The 21,434-nt window shown below is 36.9% G+C and overlaps 1 protein-coding gene across 2 annotated transcripts in view; it reads left to right on the top strand.

Moving 5' to 3' along the window:
- The window catches only part of LOC142354452 (ATP-binding cassette subfamily C member 4-like), a 91,723-nt gene that overhangs the window by 60,266 nt on the left and 10,023 nt on the right, over nucleotides 1–21,434 (top strand). For both annotated transcript variants that reach the window (XM_075406750.1, XM_075406751.1), the window contains 10 exons: nucleotides 6,817–6,925; nucleotides 7,375–7,632; nucleotides 7,894–8,183; nucleotides 12,505–12,800; nucleotides 13,173–13,252; nucleotides 13,713–13,863; nucleotides 14,198–14,324; nucleotides 19,474–19,690; nucleotides 19,984–20,184; nucleotides 20,501–20,725. In XM_075406750.1, coding sequence (XP_075262865.1) covers nucleotides 6,817–6,925; nucleotides 7,375–7,632; nucleotides 7,894–8,183; nucleotides 12,505–12,800; nucleotides 13,173–13,252; nucleotides 13,713–13,863; nucleotides 14,198–14,324; nucleotides 19,474–19,690; nucleotides 19,984–20,184; nucleotides 20,501–20,725 — 1,954 coding nt within the window. The remainder of the gene's footprint in view (nucleotides 1–6,816; nucleotides 6,926–7,374; nucleotides 7,633–7,893; nucleotides 8,184–12,504; nucleotides 12,801–13,172; nucleotides 13,253–13,712; nucleotides 13,864–14,197; nucleotides 14,325–19,473; nucleotides 19,691–19,983; nucleotides 20,185–20,500; nucleotides 20,726–21,434) is intronic.

The raw sequence follows: 21,434 nt of genomic DNA, 5'->3' as shown, positions 1-21,434 counted from the left end.
GTTCCTGAGTCTCTTGGTACTGGAAGTTTCTTTGATTTATTTAGCTGACATATTTCACAGTTTGCTAAATCATGCTCGTTTACTTTTAGCCCCACTGCGTGATCTTTTAATTTGTATATGTCCTCAACATTGTTATGACCCAAAGGCTTATGCCACAAACTAAGGGGATCTCCATTTGCTAAGTTGCACTGCTCGCCGTAATCAATGTTGTGCCAGATAAATAAATTATCTCTTTCCGTTCTTAGTTCGTATTTCTAAAGTCACACCAAAGACGACCTCATTGCCTGTTGCTCTAAGTTTTGACACTGATATCAGATTCCTTGTGTTGTTGGGAACAAGCAACGCATTATTTAATCTTATTTTTCGCGCTAAACCATTGGAATCCAAAACCCTAATTTCAACTGTTCCTTTCCCACTAATTGAACTTTTACTGCTGTTTGCATTAGTGATGGTACCAGAATACTCCTTGTCTATATCTATGAATAAACTTTCATCTCTAATCATATGACTGGTAGCACCTGAGTCTAAAACTAGCTCTTTTGCAAGGTTGTTTTCCGACGTTTGAAAGAAGGAAAAGATCTCTTCTTCTTCTTCTAAATTCTGCTCCTCAACTAAATTTTGCGTGCCCCTCTGGTTGGTTCTCCTGCTTTGACTTACAAACCTTTTCTCATATTTCTGTTGTTTTCTACAAAATTTAGCTATATGTCCGTGCTCACCACACTTAAAACAATTCATTTGAGAAGCTTTGGTTTGTTCAGGAATCGTTTTCTTAAACCTACATTCTTTTGCGATATGTCCCATTTTCTGGCAGTTGAAACATTTCCGTTCCTTATTGAAGAATACGCTCTCTGTTTTGGTTTTTGCATTTTCATTATCGAAGTTTATCCGGTCTCGTTTTATTTCCTCTAGAGTTTTCTCGTCTTTGCTGTATTTCACGAGTGTTGCGAAATTTTCATATTCCTTCGGGAGCCCTTTTAGAATTATTGAGACAAACATTTTTTCACTAATTCCTTCATTCACTAGTGTTAAGTTGTATTGCATATCATCTGCTCTGGTGAGATAGTCTACTATACTCTCACTTGAAGTCTTCCTAAGGCTAGTTAATTGCGCTATCAATTTGTGTAGCTGGGGTCTCAAAATTTTGAAGCGTTTACACAGTACATCCCAAGCTCTAGTGCCATCACCCTTATGTGGTCTAAGAAAAAGAACTGATGTTTTGTCTAAAGCCTGAACTAACTCGTACCACAATGTCTTCTTTTTCTCTTCTAGTTCTTCCCTCCCTTTTTCTATAGCTTGCCTACGTTGCTCCTCCGAAGAATTATTTCTAACAGCTGGCACATAATCTAGATAGGTGGCTTCTCCACTAAGAACTTTACCAAGTTTTAAAGAGTGCTTACGAGCCTCAAACTGTTCAGCAAAATACAAGAAATCATCCTCACGCCCGCTGAATACCAATCTTTCTAATTTTGAGCTCATTGTTAGGCCTGTCTTACTTTCGTTTAATTTCCGTTCGCCTCAAATTAACTCTTTAGCTTTAATTGTTCCCTACTGAACCAAAGACTTATGATGCCCCAACTATGTCCTTTGTTTTTCTAAGCTAGTACTGCTCTAGGTAAATATTCTTTTGTAAAAAGGGTCGGGCTGTGAAAAAAAATCTTGTTCGGACTTAGGTCAAAACTCCTTTCCTTTCTACGCGTGTATGAATCTGTTGCCTGTTGGTGGCTGTGTTATAGGGCGACGAAGCGGTGAGTCGTTATGTTTGTGTATCCAAAAATGCTTTTTAGCACCAGGTTAGCACTTGTCGTAATATGGTAGCACTTTTTAAAAAAACACTAAGCAAAAAGAGTTTGGTCGACTAAATTAATCTAGAAGTTGGTGTTCTGTTCGAGTTCTGTAATATCCTTGACAAAATCGAAAGCAGGACATTGACATTGAGCCAGGGTTTTTCTGCGGCGATTAAGCACGATGAGGATACCAACACCCTCCGAGGATAATGTACTCGAACCCTAATCCTAGTCCTAATTAAGAAATGTTTTACCACCAACTTTTGTGTCTTTCGACCAAACTTGTATCTTACAGAAGCACAGCACACACAATTGAAAATGAAACAGTTGTTTAAGCTGAGCTGTTCTCAGCTATACTAAGCAATCCTGGTTCCCCGACAGCTCTGTTATACAATTGAACCTCCGCGCTCCTTTTTGATCCCCCACAACAGCTCCACTCACTCTTGACTTCACAAGCAGAATCCTCTGCTTAGCTACACACACACTTAGCACTCCACGATTGAAGTCCCCCGACCAGGTACACAAGCTCTCGACTCAACAGATGAAGTCCCCCAACCACTTACAAAAGCTTTCAACTCCACAATTGAAATCCCCCAACCAGTCACACAAGCTTTCAACTCCGCAACTGAGGTCCCCCAACCAGTTACACAAGCTTCTTACTCTTGCTTCTTCTGGTCTCACTTGGCCACTTCTTGACTACAAGGCTTGTCTCTCCTTGTCTTCTGTCTTCCTCCCCCAGTGATTTCAGCGATCCTCTTATGTAGCAAAGAGGCGCAGCAACAACGTTTTTCTATTTACGATGGGGGATTGATTACTTAACTTAGAAAAGCTCTGGGCCGATAACCTGTCGGTTAATGGGAACGCAGAGACAAATCTTGTAATCAAATAGTTAAATTAGAAATAATGGTTGACAACTGTGGCTATTAACACGAAATTCAGTCCATTTTTATTACCCCAAATTACCGCACTTTTACATTCATGGTGATCACCTTTAATTTATAACTTCCTTGACTTCTTATGACATCCGATCTTAACTAGCTATTTACACTGATAATTTACTTCTCTAAAAGATCAAGGGTCATCATATCACACATAACAATATGAAAAGTTGGGGACAAATCTAGTATAAATAGCACGTGTTAGCTCCTTGTTGCATTCACTCATTTCATAAATAACCAAGATGTAAATCAGCACGTGGATGAGGTACGTATATCTTTCCATACTTTAAACAATTAACATTATACTTTCAACATAAGAGGCTGCGGTAAAAGTCAAGTTTGACTTCGTTTCGGGGTATTCCCGTTGTTTTGAATAGTAGCCGTCAGCCTTTCATTTAGGCGCTCTCCTTTTTACGACTCGAAAAAGACTTTCATTAGAGTGAATTTTGAAGAACGAAATGAAACGCCTGAAAAATTTTGGAGTGGTTTGGCTGCTGAAAACAAAAACTGACGAGTGGAGCGGAACGGCTGGTTTTCTGTTGAAAATGAAGTTTTCGAGAGAAAAATTTTTGAAATAACGCTAAGCTCACAAAACCATAGCTAGGTATTGACGAATCTAAACTCTCGCTAGTCGTTTAAGAGAATTTCGATCGACGTTAGTCGGTTATGTTTCCTTTTTAGATTTTTCAATATCAAGTTCAATTAGGTTTTCTAATTTTTTAAGGTCAATAAAAGAGTCGTATGCAATGAGGGCTGCTTATAATAAAACATGGAGACTGAATTAACAAAAGGATTTTCTATTGCAATTTTACAGTAAAAAAGCTTCTTTAAAATTATTCAATATATACTAAGATCTATAGGGCATGGCGCCCAACATGTATTTGACATTTTTTCTATCGAGTAATAGTTTTCTGAGTCCATATGGGTAATTAGAATAGTATTAACGTTTTGTTTTTTAGATGTTGCAATCGATGTTTCCCTTCTTTTCAAAATTTTCAACATTGCGGTTCTGGTTAGTGTGTGTAAGAGGCTGAAGTAGAAGTCAAATTTGACTTCTTTTCGGGGGTATCCCCGTTGTTGTGGATAGTAGCCGCCAGTCTTTCATTTAGGTGCTCTCATTTTTACGGCTCGAAGAAAGACTCAGAGTGAATTGTGAAGAACGAAATGAAACGCCTGAAAAATTTTGGAGTTGTCTGGCTGCTCAAAAAGAAACTGATGAGTGGAGCGGAAAGGCTGGTGGTTCCTTTTGAAATTGCAGTTTTCGAGAGAATAAAATTGAGTTAACGCTGACCTCACTAAACCATTGCTAGGTACTGACGAAACTAACCAGTCGGTAGTCATTTGAGAATTTCGATCGACTTAAGTCGGTTATGTTTCTTTTTTAGTTTTTTCTATATCAAGTTCAATTGGTCTTTTCTAATTTTTTAAAAATCACTAAAGGAGTCCTATACAATAAAGGCTGCTTAAAATGAAACCTTGAGACTTAAATAAAAGTATTTTTAGTTTTTCTGTAAAAAGAAAGCTTCTTCAAAAAATTATGCTATTTATGCTAAGATCTATAGCGCATGACGCATAAAACGTAGGTGATATTTTTTTCTATTGAGTAGTAGTTTTCTGAGTCCATTGGCTAAGTAGAATAGTTTTGACGTTTTGTTTCTTAGATGTGGCAATCGATATTTCTCTGGGCCCTTCAATGTTTAGTTTGCAAAATTTTTGCTTTTTTGTTTTGGCTTCGCTCGAACATTCTCGCGCTCTATTGACCAAGTTAAGTTGACTATACGTCTTCCAAAATAGGAGAAAGCGGTGTGAAGCTTTGTGGAGTTAAGTGTCTGAGCGTCTATTTCAGGGATTTAAGCAGCTCTTGGTGTACTATTCTTCAAAGCTGCTGAAGGACGCCCTTTCTACCTCCAGCTCACTGCAATTCACGCTTTGATCGTCTGTCCACTGAGACTATCTTTTATGTGCTTAAGCTGAGCAAAAGCAACAGCCATGCTTCCGCTCTTTTAATTGGAGTTCGTTTGACGCCAGTCCTTTTTGGAATTTTTGTGCACTTCGTTGCTTTGTTTTTTTTGTTTCCCCGGACTTCCCTGTATACTGAAAGAAAAGAGCACAGGAACTTTGGTTGGTTGTGTTGAAAAAATCTAATCCCTTCCTCGTTTTTTCCTCATTCAACTATTGGTCAAAGTTATGATTGCAAGGTGCTGTTTTTTTGAAAATTTTGTATCTGGACTTTACTGTGATGAAGTTTGAAGCAGGAATTCAGTTGCTAGAAAGTTATGGATTGAATTAAAAATTGTGGAGTTGTTTGGATGTCGAAAAATGTGAGTGAAGCGAAAAGACTGGTTTTCTGTTAAACTACGGTTATAAAGAGAAAAATTGAGGTATGATTTTTTGTGTAAGCGAGCTGAATTTCCTGTTCATGCGCGGCTTTTTAAATAATTTTTTGTTTAGAGGTTAGGTTTCAATTTTTGGATCAACGATAAGGTTGTTTTGATATTGATTTGAACGTTTTTGGTAATTATTGATTTTCATGCTGTTTTGCAGATTTTTCAGCTGCTTTGCTGATTTTCAGGTGAATTTTATCCCTGTTTATTATTTTGCTTAACAACCTTATGTGTGATTTGAAAAAACTCATCAACTACGAAGTTTTTAAATACCATGTGAGTGCAGTTTTTTTCGTATAAAATTTTTGTTGAGAAATATAACTAAAAATCAGAATTTTTTGGTTTCTTATTTTGTTGCAATTTTTTGTTTTCATATAATCTCAGACCTGACTTTCGAGTTGTTTTGTGATCCTTTTGTTACTCTTGCTTGCCCGAAAATTTGTTTTTGGCTTTATGTACCCTTGTATTACAAAGTTCGTTTCTTTTTTTAAGTTCTTTTTAAAAACCTATTCTTTCATGAATTAACTTCAAATATGTTCTCATTGTTATCAGTGATTTTGTTAGGTACTGGTTTTTTGAGGTGATTGTTTTTCGATTCGTTTCAGGATTTCTTCCGGCTATGCTCTTTGATGATGTCTTCCGTTTCAAATAAGCCACTACTTTTACGTTCGATTTCTGTCTTACCTCACTCTTTCAGCTGAATGGAATTGAAAATTCATTCAGGAAATTTACGTGAATACGTTCACGGTCACAAAGCGAAATCAAAGAATTGGGCTAAGTCCTTAAAATTCGGGCACTATGACTTGGTGCATTAAGTGTTCAGAGTTTAGATTATGCTTCTAACTGTAATTGATATTAAGCTTATTTCCTGCCTATCAAGAGGCTAAATTCACCATTATTATCGAAGCTAATGAAGTTGCGAGCCGGCTTAGAACACTTTGACGCCTGGAAAAAAAATAAAGCTTTCGTGATTTTTCTAACTTTTTCACTGCCAACAGTTGGGTCAACAGCGCTTGCTTTCCGGCAATAGCTTTTTGAGCGGCGTCGATAGGTTTTTAACTCATATTTGTATCTGTTTATTTCTATATATTATACGGCACGCAAGTCTATTTCGCAGCTATTCGGGCAATCTGTCGGCTATGTTTTACAGTTTTTTAAAATCCGCAGACCCGAAGATATCAGTGTGGTTCCATATTTTCAAGCTGCTGCTTAAATGTTTTTTATGAATGACATTTGCTTCACTCGTTAACAGATCGGTTTTAACCGCATTTTTTGTTAGATTTTACCATAAGCGGCTGACCTCACACTAAATTATTTTAACTTTAGAGTTAAGTCATGTAAGGATACGTCATCAAGGTTAATAAGTGACTCATAACTTTATAACAAAGGCGGATGAGAATAAGGTATTGCGGTCAAAATGAATTTTTATAATTTTAGGAAACCTTAAATAAATTTTTTAAATAAAGTTTCTTAGGTTAAATAGGCAACGCTATCAATTCGCATCTGTATCCCTTTCCTTTTATATCCTACGGCGGTCCAGGCCATGTCACAACTATTATTGGCAGTCTGTCGGCTATTTTAAATCAGCTGAAAATCGGGAAAGGAGTGATTTTCGCTCTTAGTTAACATTTTGACCTTTGTCTCGAATATTAAGTGAAGAATATAATAGCGATATGAAGAGAAAGTGATCTAAGCTGTGGCTTGTGTTAGAATTGACTCGAATATTGGAGAAGATGAGGGAAGCTACCTGATTTACAACGCATTCGATTACGATGAGTCACTGGCTGGCTCTAAGTCTTCTATTGTCAGGAGCAGATCGGTTAGGTCATAGATGATGATCAATGGCTTTAATTATTAGTTTGTTTTTCGGGATTGTCTTTTCTGCATTTTTTGCCAATTCCGGCAATTAATCAAAATTGCAAGAAGATGAGAAATAACATTCATATTTTTGCATAAAATTTGTACAATAAATCAATAGTCATGGTCATCATGGCTGTAAAAAGAAAAAGCAGTAATTTGATATCATTTTTTGGTGCTTTGATAATTTGATTAGAAGCTAAGTGTGGGGTTAAGTATTTTATTCATTTAATATTCTTGAAGCATGCCGTACTAGTTATAGATTCCTTACAGGTATTTCTAGGCTGATCTTTATCAAAGATTATCATCGAAAGCTACTGAAGGCTGTTTCTAGTTGCACAATTGCACTGTAACTGCTAATGACTCTCAATTTTTCCTTTTGGCACCAAGAAATGGTTATGATTGACGTAGGAGAAACGTGGTTCGTCCAGGGGTACTGCGGGGAGCAAACCAACCAAGTGGAATCCGAATATTGATGTAGACGGAATCAGGAATGAACGCATGTTCAGCCGAGGTGTAGTAGACAGTAGATTATCTGCCGGCCAGCGCAGTGTGAAGAGGTCAACTGGTCCAATGGTTCGAAAGAATACGAAGGGATCTCTAGCCATTATCAATTCCGTTGGATCTTTGCCCATGTTCTTTGCTGATGTTGGGATACGGCAAGAATCGGTGAGTTATTGTCCTCTCCAATAAGTGTGCCCAAGTTCATGATGCCTTCATCTATACAAGTCTTTAAGTTTTAGACGAACGAGAAATTGATTTTGTTGATGCCTCTGTTTCATTGAAAGGGCATTAAAATGGCATTCGAAAATTAAAGCTTTTGCTTTTAGTGCATGATGAAAAGTGGTGGATGAGAGGATAGATTTCCCATTCAAAAAGGCCCATCCCCGTTGACAGGAATTATTTCCAAATTAGTGTGCTATTTTTTAGAAGGAGGATGACGAGAAGACGCTGTACGACATTCAAACTCATGTAACTGGCGGAGGGACAATCACCAAGAAAGAAGATGCAAAGAAGAAATCAACTGCGGCAGCCCAGTCAGCTGACAAACCTGCTGATCAGAAAGGCGTTGAACAGGAACAGGTGGGGACCATTAAGACGGCCCTATACGTTCATTTGTTCCGGGTGTCTGGACCTATTCCGGGAACTCTTTTGGTCATTTTTCTGGGAGTCACAGCTATCGCGTGTCAGATCACTGCAGACAGATTTCTCACTTCATGGTGAGAAAATTTAAGGTTTATATCTGTTCCGACGATAAGTGTGCGGTTGGCGTCTGAATTATATGCTCAAATGGTATTTTTGTTCTTGGTCGAAACTTGAGGCAATTATTATAACCATAGATCTTTTCTCTTTATGAAAATTTTTTGTTTGACTGTTTTTATGTTCTTTCGCTTGCTTGAGCGATGTGACGTCGTCGAAAAGAAACGGGATAAACTGGTAAAGCCGAGGGCATTAAGTCTCTAAGCAACTAGTTTAGAGCTTTACTGAACTCTAAGTGCGCGGTTCAGCAAAGCTGATGAGAAACGCTTGAGGAGGCAGATATTCGTGGTTTTGAAAAGCGATTTTCTACCACCCCTCAGTTGTTAACCTCCCGCTCCACAATATTCCCTCTGACTTTTATGCTCCCGCTACCGCTAGTTTTCTATGTTTCAACCTAGCTGCCACCAAAGCCAACTCCTCGCTTGTTCGAGAGCATTTCTTCCGCCGGTAGTCAGTTGCCAATTGATGTTTACGGTAGAAAGATACAAGTCACATCATTGAAGGCCCATCAAACGTAGAATATTTAGAATATTTAACTGAAGGTTTTTCAACAAGTTTTCCGTTTTAGATTTTATGGGTTTTTGAAAATTTTGCGTTCTTTAGCCTCAGAGAACTGTACGGTCACATTTACATTGATAGTTGTATGAGCACATTTGTGTTCATAGTCTACGCAGAATTAACGTTTAAAAGATATCATATGGTTAAAAATGTGTTGTTTTCTCCTGTTCATCAAGTTGTGGATAATTTTGAATTTATTTATCCTATCGTTTTATATGAATTACGCCTAATTCGCCTTTCTAAGCTTCAAATATCTATTACAAAGTTACTCTACGTTTTCCCATTTTAAAATCAATTTTTAGTTAATAGCGATGTCTTCATTGTTTGTTTTTGCCATTTTGTGCAAAATGTCCCTTCGCTCGCTTGAGTATCTTTACTTTTCGTCGAAAGAAGGGGTAAATTGGTAAAGTCAGATTTATTAAATCTCCATGTAGCTCTTAAATCTTTCATAAGCTCTGGGTCTACGATTGACTGAATCTACTGTTAAGATCAATTTAGTAGTCTTGGGCAACACCCCTATTATCTACCCCTTCTCCATCCCGTTCAACCCAGTGTTGATGACCTACAAAAAACAGTCACCTCTCGTTCCAGAGATCGTTTGCTATGGTTGTGCTTCAATGTTTTCATTTTCTTAATAAATATTTGTTTTTGCAAATCAAATTTCTACGAAAATTAACAATGTAGCTTTATTTTTTAATATTTATCTTAGTGTGATCTAAGCAAAACCTTTTTTTTAACAGAAGTAAGTGACCGCTAAATAACTTCAAAGTCTCCGTTACTTAAAAGTTTGATCATGCTCCAGGAAGTCTATATTCCTTTGATTTCTAACAGTTGTTTGATTTTTGTGCTTTGATAACGTCTTTATAAAATAAAATCTGATCAAGCGCCGAGAGGTAGACGATATTCTTCATTGATTTTGAACGCAGCTGTCTGATTTTTCTGCATAACCAATGTCGTAATCAACGTCTTTCTAACTTAACAAGGAGGCTCGGTAATGTGCGTACGCACATAATGTTCCGACCCCGTTCATCAACATTCTTGACTTAATTGGCTTCCAAATGATGGAGATAGAAAATTTTCAAAAACATACATATCGTTCCGTAAACAACCAATGGAAAACAATAATGCCACCCTAGAGGGCCGACGAACGTGGTTGATAATATGATTACTAGAAAGGACAATAATAAATATGAAACAACAAACATTATTTACGACCAAAACTCGATTTCTATAATAAATAAAATCATTAAAAAATCAAACTCGCATCAGATAAAACCTAAACAAAATTTAACCTATACATCATTAGAAAAAATATGGGTCCTGTCCTCAATGCGACTGGTTAATGGGTCGGCAAAAAGAGCAAAGAGGTGCGAAGTTCAAAAATAATTTTCTATTTTTGAAAAGAATTAACTTCTGAAATCCCTAAAATGTTCATTTATATCTCCATATGAAGCAATTGAGACATGTAATTTTCCAATGTTCAAATGCGCAAAAATTTTAAAGCCAATGGGACCTACGATTATTGTTTTGAATAAAAAGAGAACAAAAATCCTATAAAATGTACAAATACAAGAAATCTCAATATATTTCATGAAATCTTAGTAACAGCAGTAACAAAGCCGAGAAACAAATGTTTGAAGTTAAAACCGTTATAGAAATTAATTTATATTTCACTGGAAACGGGTTGTGACCTGTGTTTACAGAGACTGAGCTGCAAATCGACAGAAAAATTAATTTAAAAAATGAAGCTCAAAAACATTTTTTTTTTACAAAAACATTTGGTCAGAGCCATAGAAACCACGCCCTTAACTCCGAAACCGTAATATAATCTTGTTGGGCCTCGTTTTCTGTAACTAGAATCTGTCATTAATTGAGCCCTGATTTGAAACTCTTGTTAGTAAATGAAAGTTTACATAAAAAAAATTAATATAGCGGAAATACTTTGAAAAAAGTTGCGCCACATTAAAATCCAAAAATTTTTTCATCGTAAGGATCCATGACGATATCAAGACCAGACCAGATGTTGCTGCGCGTCTAACATAATACTCATTTGTTCAAATGCTTGCAAAACAGATCAATTCTTAAACAAAATTTTTGTTAAAAATAAAAATGCATTTTTTATTTTTATTGATTTTAAATTAGCAAAAAACTGTTAAAGTTATAACTCCAGAAGACTCTCAAAGGCAGTGGGTGCACAACTAGCTCGTTTGTCAGCTTAAAAAGAATTTGGCCGCAGTTTTAAAGTACCTGCTTCCAGCAAATTTAAAGCAAGTCGGTTAAAAAAAGCAAATTTGGTCCCAATTTTGGTCCCAAAAAAGTCGAATTTTGAAAAATTTAGCAAAAGTTCTAGCCAAGAACTCGGATCGAACATTTCAGCAACCCTCCTCTGTCTTTAGAGATAAAATTAATAACACTACAGTTAGCAATTTGAACAAACTTTTGCAAAATTGACGAAAATTAGGCAAAAAATACCGAAAATGTGATTAAAAACAGCAGAAATACGTCTATTATTCACTAAACTTTAAACCTCGATAACTCCCTATAAAAAAGCGAAAATTGAAAAAATCTTTTTGATTCTATATTCTACGCTGGACGGGCTTTTTAATGATACCACTCGCAACTCTCTACGATGATTATATCGATCGGCCTAAATTGTCTGAACAAAAAAAAACCCATTTGGGTATATAGTTCCTCCCCCACTAAAGTGGGTCGGAACATATCAACAATCACGCGGTTGTTATGCAGACAGTAATTTTCATTCATTTCTAACGCAGATGTTTGATTTTTTTGCGTAACCGACTTTTCTTGGTATAGTTATTCGGTCAATTTAAATTTAACATTTGACCACGAGAGTCATCTCTCATAAAGGTTTTTTGTATCAAATTCTTGAGTTCTCTTATATTCGCTCTTACTTTTTATATGATTCAACATTTTTCACGATGGACTTCTGAGTTAGCTGACTAATAATTTCATCTCCAAAGATTTTCAAATTCTTTCAACAAATGTACGCAATATAAATATGGTCTATTTCATAAGAGTAAAATGAAAGAAGTGGTGTTAAAGTGAAGAAGGCTGGCTATTAATTCAAGTTCTATTTGGTTATCAAAGTTCATTAGAGAGCATTCGAATTGGTATTAGTATTGAGATTAATAGCTTGATTTTGTATAAATGATTAATCTAACTATTATTGACAGCAAATTAGAACACGTGACACTTAAAAAAGGCTGTCATTTTGTATATTTTCTTACTACCGTTAGGCGTTATAGAGGTTTAAATGCGGTTATTTTTCGGGAATCTGCCGGCGATATGTTTGAAAATTTTTCATTGTTAAGACAAAAAATAGAAAGTTGAGTAGATTTTCAAGTCGTGTCTTAACTTTTTGTTTCTGGTTTAAGACAGTACGGATCGTTTCCGGAGTCTTTCGGCTATGTCTCTCGATTTTAGTTAGACCAATTTGATCACGCGCGAATAAGTCAGATGCCAACTTTTTTGGTGACATCTATCATTTAAAGCTGAATTTGTGTGCGCTGACATGCGTGGTTTTGGGTCAGTCTTGTGATTGTAGATTTTTGAGTGCGCATGTATGCCACTCAATAAAGTGACTTTTGTGCGCACTTCTAGAGCACCCAATCTGGAATATTACAGGGATCTGTTACTTGAAATACAATTCTATTGAAATTTGTTTTGCCAAATTTGTAAATTGAAAGTCAGTTGCCTATTTAGGTCGAAAAGCAATTTGCGTATTCATACAACAGAAGATATCGCAGTATCACCACCCGTCCCAGAACGAGCGCTAAACCCTGGTACAAACGAAACAGTCTGTCCACTGGGTGCAGAGCGAGAAGACTGGGAGTACATGCGAATATACATCACTCTGGTTGGTGTATTCGTCTTTCTCAACATTGTGTCCTCGGCTACCTTCTGTGTCATATTAGCCAAAGCGAGTCAGAGGATCCATGATTTCATGTTTACAAGGATGTTGAAAGTTGTGACTAAGTTCTTCGACGACCACCCTTCAGGTATTTGATGCTCTCGGTTAGAAAGAACCATAAGTCAACATATGAGTTGTTCGTATCAGATCAATAAATGCTAACATATATGACAGCGAGTGTGCTCCTTTAAAGAATTGAGAATTTTTTAAAAGCTATTCCGAGTAAATTGATGCGAAAGCAAATGTTCAGTGAAGATGCAACTATCCTTAATCGTGGTTTTTTGCAATTCAGTTCATGGAACTATGTTTGCATTAGAACGAAGGCGCTCATTTAAGAACCGACATAAAACATAAAGTTCCTATCGACCTTTTTAACTTCCTGTTCTTAAGTAGATGGAAAAATGAAAAATTCATCAAACAAGAAGAAAACTAAACTCGGAGTGCAGTGCTTCTATTTTAGGTCAGATACTGAACAAGTTCTCCAAAGATGTCGGAATTGTAGACATTGACCTCAACCGCTCCTTCTTTGACTTCTCAAGAGTTAGTACCAGTTGAGGTGTATCTTCAAAACTCCTCGTAAAATTCGATGTCGAAAGTGCATTTAATACAACAATAGAAATTTCAGATGTGTAACTGTTTCAGTTTTTTGATATTTTTCCGAACATGCAAATAGAGTGGAAACATAATTCCGCTTGAGAATAAACGTGTTCGTGTTTGGTGAAAATTGTCTGGCATACATTGTCGAACAGAGCAGAACTGGTATTTGTAAAAAAAATTATCATAAACTCAAGGATGGTGTTCAGTTTAGTAACTATGGAGCATTTGTTTACTTCAAAAATAAATAAATATTTTTGATTAGTTTCATGGCTGCCGGATCGAATTGATGTGTAGCAGTTTGTTTGCCGGGTCTAAGTGTGATTGTAGACCTTAGATCTTACTATTTATTTTGCTTGCACCACAATGATTGCAAGGTCTATGTGAACAAGTGCTGATGTTTCAGTTGGCGTACATGTTCCTGGGATACTTCATAGCCATCTCGATAGTGAATGCGTATGTTTGGTGTCTGAGCATCCCTCTGTTGATTGTGATATTTGTGGTGAGGATGATTTTCCTGCCTGGATCCAGAGCCATCAAGAGGAAGGAGGCAGTGGGTGAGTTGCGATTATCCGTTTTTCATTTCTTTCTATTAGTAAATATTTCTTAGCTACTATAATTGATACATATACGCTAATCAGCATCATCCCATTGCCATTTATTCTTACAGAGTATTGTGAATGATCATATATGATTTCCTTGGTTCCAATCAAGGTATGATATGTGTGACATCATATATGATCCTTTTTAGGATTACGGGAAAATGTCAACCTTGTATAAAGATGTGTGAGATACGAATTATTTAGTCGTCTTGAACGGTACAATTTAAAAGCTAGTATATCCGGGAAGCAAAATGGTTCTTCGGCGTTTCAGTATTTTAATGTTTTTCAGCAAGGAGTCCCGTGTACACGCACATCTCAGTGACTCTAGCCAATATTGGATCTATTCACGCATTCTGCCAAGAGGACTACATGAGGAGAGAGATCATGCGATACATTGACATACACACGGGATTCTGGTTAGTTTTAAATAAGTAACTCGAGCTTGAAAGAATGATTCAATAAAAAAAAAAACCCAGATTCTAGCGCTGCCGCACAGCGATAGCTGGGGCTATTATTGGCCTGGAATTTGAATTGTATTGGGGCGCTGTCTTTTTTATAGCTGCGAAGCTGTAAGCTGAGCGTAGCTATATTGCGGTGCTCTTGGTTTTTTTTTGTTTCGTCGTCTGACGCTTCATTTTCGTTTTACATTTGTTCTAGAACATTCTGTCTCGTCACTGCTTAAATGGCTTTTTCGCGCTTGATTTCACGCTTTCTGCGTGACCTAAATTGCCGTTATTCAGAAACAGAATCTGTTCCTAAAACAAAGTTGATTGTGAGAAAACAGATTGTATGGTCCGACAGCCGAGTGGTTAAGGCGACGGGCTGTTAATCCGGAGATCGCCGGTTCGAGACGCGACAGGGAAAATTTTTTTGCACCCAAAAACAACCTCCTTTGAAATAAACTTGTAAGTTTTATAGGCGGCGGCGATAACTATTATCAACTCACTTCTGTATCTTTTTCCATTTGTATTTTACAGCACGCAAGTCTATTTCGCAGCTATTCCGGCAATCTGCCGGCTATGTTTTTAAGATCTGTTCACACATTTTCATGAGTTTTGGCGTCAAATTGGAGTAGTGATTTTGGTCACGCCGAAACAGGAAATTGAGCGAAAAAGCGAGTGGTTTTGCGGCGTGAATTTTTTGCTCTAACTTTTAAGTAGAGTAAGAAAACGGTGTTCGAACAAAAATTCGCTTTGTCGCTAGTGATTTTTTTTTGTTCACGTGCGGCAATTTCACTTTGATTTTTCTGTTTGTTTTCGATTTTTTAGATCGGAGTTTTTCCGAATAGTTTTCCCAATCCATTCATAGTTCATTTTAGGCCTAGTTTTTTGTTAGAATCAAATTCACATTTCTCGCTAGTGGTTTTTTGTTCTCGTGCGGCAATTTCACTTTGATTTTTCTGTTTTTTTTCGATTTTTGGGATCGGATTTTTTTTAATGTTTTTCCCAAACCATTCATAGTTCATTCTAGGCCTAGTTTGTTGTTAGAATCAAATTAACATTTCTCGCTAGTGGTTTTTTCTCGCTAGCGGCATGTTGACATTTATTTTCTGTTTTTTCTTTTTTAATCTGTTTTTTCAATTCACTCATATCCGTTTTACGTCGGTTTTTTTGATTAGTCAATGAAAATTCTTTGAATTGTACGTCAGGACTTGTCCTGCTATGTTTTTTTTATTTCGTCGTCGCGATTTTGTTACGACCATATGACGTCACAACCACTTCAAAGCTGCTTTTTTAAATTCGTTGATGCAATTTCATTTGAAGTGCGTGCTTTGACGTCTTTTTCGCTCTTAGTGGAGCGAGTTTTTTTGTTCATTAGCGTGATTAATATTTTGGTCACATTTGACTTCACTCACAAAAATGACTTCCTCACTTTGAAATTGACTTTTATTTACTTTAATTCAAAGAGATAAGGTCAAATGGGTGTGTATCGCTCTAAATAAAGGTTATTAGAGAGTAGCTAGTAGGGGCAGCAAAAACTTATACAGATTTTTAATCAAAATATAACATCTCAGCCTTCAATAAAATACGAGTTTTTTGGTCTTTTTTTTTTACTGTTTTGAGACTTCAGATCTACGAAGCTATTGCGGCTATTTTCTGGCAATATGCCAGCTATGTTATTGGTGATTGCTCTCAAACGACGTTTGTAGCAATTATATTAGTCCTGTTGGTCTTTTTATGCGATTTTTCGCTTGACCAATTTTTCGTCTGACGCATTTGACTTTTCGTGCTCAAAAACGGGATAAAGAGGTAGCGCCCAGCGGGCATTAAGTGCTCTTAGAGCCTTTCAGATCACTAGTCTTCAAGAAATGTTCGTCGAATCTGTTTTAGAGACTTGTACTTTTGGTGCGAAGGGCGTTTCTTAAAGATTGACCCCCCCCCCCCCTGTTGCCACCCCATCAGCCCCCCGGTGCACCTCCCCGCCCGCTGCGCCCACTTACGCCCCTTCAATTAAACTAAAGCTAGCCTAACTAAACCGTGCCGAGCTACTGACGAATTTTGAAGCAGGGAATGAAACGCGTGGAAAAGTTTGTGATTGAGAAAAGAATGAAACGAGAGTGAGTGGGTATTATTTTCATACGGCTGTTTTCAAGAGAGCGAGAAATTGAGGCATGAACAAAAATTTCTATAAGCGCTGATTTATTTGCTACACGGTCAGCCTCTCAACGGCTATTATTTGGGCGCTTTTCTCTGAATAGCTTGAAAAATTTTGGAAGCAATTATGTAATTATGTAAGCGTATGGGTCTTTTTTATGCAAAATTGTTGACTATTTTTTCGCTTCTGTTCTAGAACAGTTCTTCGATTTTCGAGTGATCTAATTTGCTCTCTTTATGATATAGTTTGCTGCTAACAAGAAATATATTTTTACCGATCTAGAATAAAAAGATATTGTAGCTAAGTGGTTAAGATGTTGGACTGGCGTTCTGTAGCTCCAATTGGTTTGAAGCGTGATTTCTCTTCAAACTGTCTTTAAAAGAGTGAGAATTTGGTCGACTTTTGAGTAATTTTTAATCACGTTCGTCAAAATGACTTTTGTTTTCTGAATTTCTACTCTTGAGTGCTATTATTAATAGCCGCCGTCTGCCTCAACGGTTATTATTCAGGCGCTCTTTTTAAAAAAAGTTCACTTTATCTTTTGATCACGTTTTTCGTTTTACCTAAGTCGCGGTTTCGCGTTTGCCTTCTGACTTACTTCACTCACTGTTTCATCTGAATGGATTTTAAATTCTTTCACACAATTGAATCACGCAATCTAGTGAATATGGTCAAAGTCAAAAGAGCAAAATCATAAGAAACGGGATAAACCGATAAAGCCCGGCCATTAAGTCATTGTGCATTAGGTTATCAAAATTCCCCAGAGCGATTGCTAGCTGAGATCAGTATTAAGCTTTTTAGTTTTCAGTTTAAAAGCTGAATTAAGTATTTCTTAAGAATCTTATTGAAACTGCACAGCGAATTAGAACAATTTTTGAAACTTAGGAAAAAGTTCTGTCAGTTTCTCTTCTTTTTTTCGTTTCAACCCCGATATGAGTCTAGCGATTCAACGTCGGCTATTTTTGGCAATCTACTCGCTATGTTTATGTTGTGTTCGATTTCCAATCGCTTGAATTTCTCACTAGAATGGGCAGATAGATAGCCTTTTTAAGTCTGTTCGATTTGCAATCGCTTGAATTCCTCACTAGAATGTGCAGATAGCCTCTTTTTAAGTCTGTGAAACTATTTGTTGTCTTAAAATGTTATTTTTTCCCATTTTATAACCGTATTTGGTATTATTTGTTCGCTTATCACTTTTATCTGTTTTAACAGAACTCAATAGTTAGTAATGAAGCATAAATGAATCTAATTACTGGCTCTAAACGATGTTTGTAGCAATTATATTTGTCGGGTGGTCTTTTTTATGCGATCTTTTTCTTCTGATTTTTCGTCCTCAAAACGGGATAAACAGGTAGCACAAAGAGGGCATTAAGTGATATTAGAGATGTTCAGCTCTCTAGTCTCCAAGTATGCGATTCACAGAAACTGTTTTGAGATAATTTCAAGGTGTGAAGGGCGGTTCTTAGTCTTAAAAGTAAAAAGATCGATCCCCTCTGTCAACCCTCTCTCCCAACCCCTCTCCAACTCGGCGATAAGGGTCCCCGTCTCGTGCAGCTCTCAAGGGCGGGAGTCATGTTTTGAAGGGCGGTTTTTAGGAATGGACCCCCCGCAATTAATCCAACGCGAGCCTCACTAAACTTCAGCTAACTACTGAGGAAATTAACTGCTCGCTGGCTGTTTGAGAGCCATTCGCCTGGCGTTAATCGGTTAACTTTTAATGGTTCGAGTTCTTAGATACTGATGTTCATGCGCACTTTGTTTTCAAAAATTAGTGAATTGTTGAATTTGCGAGTGTTGTACTTCATGATGTCTTATTAATAGCCGCCGACAGCCTCTCAACGGCTATTCTTTAGGCGCTCTCCCTTTTTACATTTCAAATTAGAATTGTATTGGAGCAGTTATTTTGGTCACGCCGAAACAGGAAGTGGAGCGAAAAAGCGAGTGGTTTTGCGGCGTAAATTGTTTTCGCTCTAATTTTAAAGTAGAGTGAGAAAACGGTGTTTGAACAAAAATTCGCTTTCTCGCTAGTGGTTTTTTGTTCTCGTGCGGCAATTTCACTTTGATTTTTCTGTTTTTTTTAGATTTTTGGGATCGGATTTTTTTAACGGTTTTCCCAAACCATTCATAGTTCATTCTAGGCCTAGTTTGTTGTTAGAATCAAATTTAAAATTTCTCGCTAGTGGTTTTTTCTCGCTAGCGGCATGTTGACATTTATTTTCTGTTTTTTCTTTTTTAATCTGTTTTTTTTCTCAATTCATTCTCAATTAATGGTTTTCTCAATTCACTCATATCCGTTTTACGTCGATTTTTTTGTTTAGTCAATGAAAATTCTTTGAATTTACGTCAGGACTTGTCCTGCTGTTTTTTTTTAAATTTGCTTTACCTTCACGTTTTTCTTTCAACACAAGTCACTATTTTCACGTTTGACTTCTGACTTACCTCACTCACTGTTTCAAGTGTATGGATTTTAAATCTTTCACGCATTAAATTTTGCAATGCGGTGAATCCGTTCAAAGTCAAAAGAGCAAAATCAAAAGAAACAGGATAAACAAATAAAGCCTGGTCATCAAGTTATATTGCATTAGGTTAACGAATTTCATTAAAGCGATTGCTAGCTGACTTTGGTATTATGCTTAATAGCTTTCATTTTAGAAGCCGAAACTAAGTGTAATTTTAGAATCCAACCGAATGTGCAGAATTTGAAAAATAAAAAAAATTTTGACACCTAGAAAAATTCTGTCAATTTCGATATCTATTATTTTTCTTTTTTTTTCCGTTTCAATCCCAATGTACGTCAAGCGGGTCAACGGTGTCTTTTTACGGCAATTGTCGGCTATGCTTTTAATTCTGTGATTTGAAATTAATTGCATCATTTATGTTCCCAGTTAGTTTTTGCGGGGCGTCAAGTAAATAGTTGCTGTTGGCCTCGCCTCGTTTTGTAATTTTTCCTTTAAAAAGTGGGCTTTACAGGTTTCTGTTCATGGCGGCTAGTCGTTGGTTTGGAACTGTGATCGATATGGTCATGGCATTCTTCCAATCTGGCACCATTCTCATGGGAGTGTTCTTCTGCATGTACGATGTGAACAACTTCGGACCATCCAGTCTTGGTTTCATGATCTATTACACATTCGCACTCTTAGTCATATGCCAGTACATGCTAAGAATGTCATGCGAAGTTGATATTTTGGTAAGTATAGCTTTAATAATCATTTCACAAAAGATTTTTGTTTCTGACAATTAAGGTCAACTCAATTTCATATAGGTTGCAATCTTTAAATCTGAGCAGGTCATTTTGTGCGGCAGAATACTTGTAGTATCGAATTCTTGCAAAAGTCAATTTAAAATTTTTTTCTTTTGAAAGCAGATCGTCCCCAGGCAGGTGGTTTTCTTTGAAAAATTAATTATCGGATCCCATGGTTGTTTTTCGGCTATTATTATTAGAAATTTTACTTTGACTTCGTTGATGACAATTATGTTCAGATGACATCAGTGGAACGCATCCGAGACTATTACGATTTGCCAATAGAAGGGGACAGTGATGACGTCGAGGTTCCTCCTCCTAACTGGCCACAGTCGGGAAAGATTGAGCTACGCAATGCATCACTGATGTATGATGCTGAAGACGGAACTTCAAAATACGCTCTGAAGAATCTCACTATTACAATACACCACGGGGAGAAGGTAATTGTTACTGAAAATCAGTTTCTGCTATTCGTTTTTTGAACTCAACGTAGAATATAAACTATAAGAAATACATAGACGGGTACAATCTTTGATAAAAAAGGACGATTATGGGCTTAGTTTTAACATTACAACAGTTTTGAAAAATTATTGATAGGTTGTCTTGTCGAGGTGACAGGAGGCAGTTATGTTATCTTGTCATGTGCTGTCAATTTAGATGAACCTAATTATTTGACAAGTTCAACTAAAACAGCACATGAGTATAACAAGGTCTAAAGGTCACAATGCTAAAAATGATGGCTGTAATCGTTACCAGATTGGGATCTGCGGTCGAACAGGAGCTGGCAAGAGTTCTCTCATAGTCATTCTAACACGACTGTTCGAAGTGTCAGAAGGAAAGATTTTATTGGATGGGCTGGACTGTGCCAAGGTGCCCATGTCCAGACTGAGGAAATCAATCTCCATCATCCCACAGGATCCAGTACTGTTTTCCAGGACTGTCAGGCAAAATCTGGATCCGTTCGAACAGTACCCAAATGAGGTACAATAATTTGAGATCACGTAATTTTGAATCAGACTGAGGTTTTTGAGGTCTGTGAATCATTGCTGTTATTGGACGTGAATTTGCTCCAATTTGAAAACAGGAAATATTTGGAAGAGCTAAAATCATTCATATAAAAACTTCAAAAATAACATACACGTCAATATGTAGTTGATTAATAGCCGCGGTCAGCCTCTCAACGGCTATTATTTAGGCGCTCTCCTTTTTTTTACAATTCAAAGAGTTTGAATTGTATTGGGGCGCTGCTTTTTTTAAATAGCCGTACAGCTATAGCTGGGGCAATTTTTGGCCTTCTCTTGGTTTTTGTTTCATCGTCAAGATTTCTGTTACGACCATATGACGTCACAGCTACTTCAAATCTGCTTTTTAATAGCCGCCCTCATCTTCTCAGCAGGCTATTATAGCGCTCCTATTTTTTTTACAATTCAAAGAATTTGAATTGTATTGGGGCGCTGTCTTTTTTTTAAGATCTGTTCACACATTTTCATGATTTTTGAAGGCAAATTGGAGTAGTGATTTTGGTCACGCCGAAACAGGAAATGGAGCGAAAAAGCGAGTGGTTTTTCGGCGTGAAATTTTTTCGCTCTAAATTTAAAGTAGAGTGAGAAAACGGTGTTTGAACAAAAATTCGCTTTCTCGCTAGTGGTTTTTTGTTCACATGCGGCAATTTCACTTTGATTTTTACTGT

Source organism: Convolutriloba macropyga, chromosome 15 (assembly GCF_964194025.1).
Source record: "Convolutriloba macropyga chromosome 15, txConMacr16.3, whole genome shotgun sequence".
In the NCBI taxonomy this organism is placed as follows: Eukaryota; Metazoa; Xenacoelomorpha; order Acoela; family Convolutidae; genus Convolutriloba; species Convolutriloba macropyga.
The sequence above is the reverse complement of the archived record's forward strand: the minus strand, read 5'-3'. Positions and strand labels throughout refer to the sequence as shown.